This window comes from Centruroides sculpturatus, unplaced genomic scaffold (assembly GCF_000671375.1).
Source record: "Centruroides sculpturatus isolate CEXI.00-Female unplaced genomic scaffold, Cexi_2.0 scaffold546, whole genome shotgun sequence".
In the NCBI taxonomy this organism is placed as follows: domain Eukaryota; kingdom Metazoa; phylum Arthropoda; class Arachnida; order Scorpiones; family Buthidae; genus Centruroides; species Centruroides sculpturatus.
In genome coordinates, this window is record NW_019384706.1 from 304,796 (window position 1) to 310,929 (window position 6,134).

At 34.7% G+C, this 6,134-nt stretch overlaps 1 protein-coding gene across 1 annotated transcript; it reads right to left on the reverse strand.

Moving 5' to 3' along the window:
• Positions 1 to 233: 233 nt before the first annotated feature.
• LOC111627684 lies at positions 234 to 1,470 on the reverse strand. The gene is made up of 2 exons (XM_023371292.1): positions 646 to 1,470; positions 234 to 570 (listed from the first exon to the last, which is right to left on the reverse strand). Exons 1-2 carry the CDS (start codon positions 1,288 to 1,290, stop codon positions 316 to 318), a joined length of 900 nt encoding a protein of 299 aa, XP_023227060.1. The 5' UTR covers positions 1,291 to 1,470; the 3' UTR covers positions 234 to 315.
• Between the last annotated feature and the right edge of the window lie 4,664 nt (positions 1,471 to 6,134).

Below are 6,134 nucleotides of genomic sequence, written 5' to 3' on the forward strand. Positions count from 1 at the left end.
TTAACGAGTTAAATTTCAAATTCAACCAATAAACTGAAAATAATTTTTAAATTACGCCAATAATCAAACAGTTTAAAAAACGAAAAAATAAATAGTCGCATTTGATTGGACAATATATATATATATATATTTTATATATTACAAATCGTATATATATTAATGTTTTAATGTGAAAAATTTAGTGTAATGTATTAATAAAATAATTGTTTGATAATATNATATATATATAAAATATATATATTTAAAGCTATCCAATTACAGGCAAGCTTTTTAATTTTTAAAATTAAAATTTTCAAATTAAAAAAAAAAAGTGACTTATAGGCAAACGCATGTATTCATTTCCTTCTTTTTCCAGACTGCAAATGTGACTTTTGATATCCTTAAAGGATCGGGTTGAAATATATATTTTTGGAATTGAATATCTCCGTTATGCTGGTATACGGCATTACATCGATACAGCAACACTAGATTATTTTCACTTGCTATTTCGGAAACTATCTCGAAGAACCCACCCGTTCTGTTATCCAAAAATAATAGAAACGAACCCGGTTTCATTAGCTTCAGTATCACCTGAAACAGATCAATATCCCTAAATATACTGTATATCATGGCACTTAATAAGTTTAGTGTGAAACGGCTACTTACCTGCAAGTAATAACTGTTATTTTTATAGCAGTGTGACACTACAGAAACGAACTTAACCATAGTAATAATATTGGCATTCATTATGGGATATAACGCTTCCGCATGCAAGAAGGAGCATAGATTTGCCTGCTCGAAGTTGCAAGTGAAATTGGAAGTGTAATTCCGGCCCAGGTCACTTTTCAGAAAGGCTTCCAGTACGTGTTTCAGGGAAATGCTCCATCCGGAACAGGTATCTAATACGGTGAAACTGATGTTTCGCTGATCAGAAAACAGCGTAGAGCATAAACTCCTATTTAAACCGCATAGAAATCCGATCATTTCGCAGCCTGGCCCTCCACCCAAGCAGCACACATTTAGATCCTTGCCAAATGCCATCATCTGCAAGAACGTTGACATTTGGTTAGATTCCAGCATCTTCATCATTTCTCGCATGGTAGCGGTATGACACACGGCGTACAAGTATATATACGCGAAGCGGTAGCTGTTAGAATTGTAGTCGATAGTCGATATAGGAGCGCTGCTGTCTATTTTCCTGTAAGCCTTACGTATTTCGTTCATAGACAAGACAATATCCACCCAGTTCAAGTCTTCATACTCTTTGCTCATCACGGATTCGTATAAATTCACTAGAGACTGTTCCTCCATGTTATGTGTTATCGAATGTTGTCGAAACTGACTTCAAGTGCTATATGAGTAACAAGTTTATTCTCTTATCAATACGTCTACAAACAAACTGAAACCGAAACAATCGTGTTATAAAGTTCAATACATCCCTCTAAGCTCAAGGTCACTTATGATTATTGAAGAGTCCATTTTAGTGAAGTTACGCATACAGAAACTTAGGAAAAGCTCGTGACGTGTATAAAATATATTACGCTACCAAACTGTATATTTTTTAAAGTATTAAAATATAGCAAAACCGTTAAAAACAAGGGAAAACATTTAAGTTGTTTAATATGACTCATCTGCTGATAACGCAGGTTGCAAAGAGGAATAAAAACTGTAAACTACGTTCCGTTTCCGTTACATCTGAATTAAAATTCCGTTTGTTAATCATCTACATTGCCATCTTTGCTGTGTACAATGATGTACTGTACTGTACTTCTTGCAAACCCCCCTTTAGTTACGTGTACAGTGATGTGCTTTTGTAACCTCCCATTAATATTAACTTACACATAAGATTAATTAATTCCATTTACTACGATTTAACTTCTCGATAAAATTATTTATAACCATGTTTTCGTTTCTGTAATTATAACGCGTAACTTCTGAAAACAAGAAATAAATAAGTAATTAAAACAGGAATGCATTTGGTACGAAAACAGAAGCATAACATTAAATTATAAAGGTTTATAAAGTAATTGTCGTCGATGACGTCATAGGTCATATGATACCAGATAATAGTATATCTTGAATAGCGATCATAAATCGGGCATAAATGTAATTAGTATGGATATAAGAGCGCACACATATAGCGATCACAGTAGAGACATTTATGCCATTAATTAATATAAGCCCAAAAATAATTAATTTAAGCAACTGGGACATTTTTGTCTGAAAAATAGACCTAGATCTACAAGCATAGAAAGTCCTCCCGGAAGGCCAATTCCGGAAGGAAACTGGCTCCTATTTAAGTGTTAGAAACGTGAAAAAACCCGAAAAACTCAACGTTTGGTGGGACCCGAACCACGACCACTACCAGCGTTCAGAGGTTTTATCAACTCGGCCCCACCGGCAGATCATGAAAAAAGGAGCAAATTGTAATGCCAAACGTGCAAATTAATTTTAAAAATACTTCAATAAATTGTCTGATTATAATAGAACGTTTCATTGATACGAATTTAAACTAAATCTACTTTGTTTTATTTGTTTTTGTTTCTTTCCGGTTTATGGGCTCTTAGAGTGCCATTTTTCAACATGCCAGGCCCACAATGGGATCGGCCAAGTGGTAAGGGAAGGGAAGAACAACCCAAGTAAAATTCCTCGGGTTCTCTGTCCCGGATTCGATGCCGGATCCCCAGAGCGACAGGCTATTCTTAACTAAGTATTTAGCGAGCCATTCGTTATACCGCAAAATTAATGCCAAATGTTTGAAATTCAAGATTTTAAGGACCGGTGCCGATAATTGAGAATGTAGTTAATTATTCACGTTTCAATTTAAATCAATTATTCGTGCCTTTGAAGGAGATAAAAGCGTCATTCATAGATATATACAGTATTACGATTATGGCTCCATCCAACGAGGAAATTAGAAAATTAAACCATTTATCAAATTTGTGTGACTATTTTGCATTATGTCTCGAGGCTAGATGACTGGATGACCAAAAATTTGAAACTTGACAAGGTTAATGTTTTTTTTTCAATTTAAATATTTTTTTTAAATGAAGAAATTTCTCATAATTCAGCAAAATTCTGGTCCCCTTAACCCAGAGTTGTCAAACCTTTTTTCCTAATGGGTCGAATTACAAATTTAGGTATATTCAGCGAGCCACAAAGGTACTTTATATAAGTATATGCTTTTAATTAGAGTTAGGATGTTAAGTAAAAAATAAATAAAACACGTATTTAAGGTAACAAAAACATCTAATTGAACAAATTCAATTAATTATAGTTAGCGGGATGGATGAGTCTATTCCCGCAAATATTCTCAAATCTTGGAATCAAACTGGAAACAGCCACCCTCATTTTCTTCACATTGATTTTCGTGCAATGCTTAGTTTTTATCAGTGTCAAACTCAGCTTCGCACAAATAAAAAGTCGCAAATAGAATTAAGATTTTCTGAGCTTTACCACGGAGAAGAGATATTCATCTTTCACTAATATCCAAAATTCAGTCAATTCCATGCTGCTAAATTTTNTACTTTATATAAGTATATGCTTTTAATTAGAGTTAGGATGTTAAGTAAAAAATAAATAAAACACGTATTTAAGGTAACAAAAACATCTAATTGAACAAATTCAATTAATTATAGTTAGCGGGATGGATGAGTCTATTCCCGCAAATATTCTCAAATCTTGGAATCAAACTGGAAACAGCCACCCTCATTTTCTTCACATTGATTTTCGTGCAATGCTTAGTTTTTATCAGTGTCAAACTCAGCTTCGCACAAATAAAAAGTCGCAAATAGAATTAAGATTTTCTGAGCTTTACCACGGAGAAGAGATATTCATCTTTCACTAATATCCAAAATTCAGTCAATTCCATGCTGCTAAATTTTGTTTTCAACGTATTGTCGCAAGACAACTCAATAAGATTCTCTTCTTCTGCAGCAGTAAATTCAGATGGAACAGATAAGCTCAGCAAGCGTTTGGTGTTTTGTTTATATTTGTAAATTCAGATGGAACACTGGCATTACATTAAATGGATCTTGGATCCATTCAAATTTTTTGATATTATCATTTTGAAAATATTTCTCAAACCTAGTAATAAGCTGTTATGTTTTCAAAAATTGATTTCACACCTGAAGAGAAATCAACTCCATTGGAAGTCAAACACTGTTGCAACAAGGAAAAACATCCTTTCCTCCGTCTTCGTTTAATTTTCTTTTCCATAGTTTTAATTTCTTTTATAAAAAGCTGAAATTTTCTCGATCGACTTTAAAAAATGCATTTTGCTTCCCTGCAGGGAGAGATTCAGAGCATTGAGCTTTTCAAAAATATCACATAAGTATGCTAGTTTTACCAAAAAATCTTCAATCACAAATATTTCCTCACAAAATTTTCGGCATACTTGTAGTCTTCCTCTTTAAGAAAAACATAAATTTCCTGTCGCAGACAAAACATTCTCGAAGTGCTGTATAACAACAAAGACTTATGCTTGGATCCCATATCCTCACATAGTTTTTCGAAAAATCTTGTCTTCAACGGCCTAGTTTTTATAAAGTTTACTGCATTAACTACATATTCTAAGGCCTGGTTCAATGTAGGACTCAGATATTTTGATGCGAGTGCTACCCTGTGAATAACGCAATGAGTTCACAGTGCATCAGGGTGCTTCGAAAAAGTACTTGTAATCCTTCATAACATCCGGACATAGAACGAGCACCATCAGCATAGCATACCAATGCATTTGGTCCACTCCAAATTATTTTCGGAAATAGAAATATCAAGGATCTCGAACAAGTTTTGAGCCTTAGCATCAGCAGTGATACTTATACAGAAGAGAAAGATCACCGATCGTAATGTTCACCATATCTACAGCAGCCGAAAGCAAGCAATTACTTTCACGTCCATTTCCAAACTAAGACAGTGCGAACGGTCTCCCAACGCCAAGCTAAACGCGCGGTGTATACGCTGCTAACGCGCGTTTAACCCAAATGTGTACTAGCCCTTAGGCCTAGCCTCGAGTCACTAAAAATGGCCGACACTCTTGAAAAGATGGATAATGTGTCGTTTCATCCGCCCGATGAAAGATACTCGTGCTTTATCACTAACAGGCCCACCAGTGGCCAAGCTGTCTTCGTACACTGAACACTGGGAGTTCAATCGTGGGTTCGCGCCTCGCTCGGACGGGCTGACCACGTGGAGTTTTCCGAGTTTTCTCTACATCTGTAACGCCTAAATAGAGGCCAGTTTCCCTTAAAAGACCTCCCGGAAGGCATCCCCAGGCAGATCGCCCAAGTGTTGCGTTTCCATGACTTAACAAACAACAACAACATTTATCACTAACAAACAATATCGCTTCGTTACAAAACTCTGAAACCGAAACAATCAGAATGACAGACCACGCCACCTACTTTTTTGATTGAAAAATTACAAATTATGTCACCAATTACGTCATTACGACGTCAAAGTATATCCAGTGAAACGAGAATAATTTTTACGACATATTTTACCAAAATAAATAAGATGTACCTAATTTAGGGTGTAGTGGGCCACATCAAAATATTAAGTGTTGGACATCCCTACCTGTTCGAGTGTCTGGTTTACAGAATACTGGTTTTATCTATTCGGCAAGACTCTGTTGCTAACAGGAAAATATGATGCACAGGGGCAAACCACGACTAATTTGAGGTGGAGAGCATATATTTTAAATTAAATGAATTAAACATATGATTAAAAATTGCAGGCCGGCATTATTACGATCTCACAATAAATAATTGCTCGTTGTTTTATGCATTAATTCGGGTATTTACTTGTGTTAATTTAGCGTGTACTATAATATATTTTTAGAATTAAAATGGGCATTTTTCGGGTTTAGAAATGCATTAATTTACTTTACCTTATTCCTTATGGAAAGAATTGCTTTAGAACTTGAATGCCCTCTAGGAACGAATTGAATTAGAGTTCTGAGTTACCACCGTATATGATATTTCATTATTGTTGTATATACTGTACAGTACAATTTTAATTTACATAAATTTTAATGCTCAATCAGTTATTATAATTGGATGAAAGCATATTTAATCTTCATTCTTATGCTCCCAGATATAACACGGTAATTATTAATACCTTAAAATATTTTATTATTTAACTATATAATGTACAGG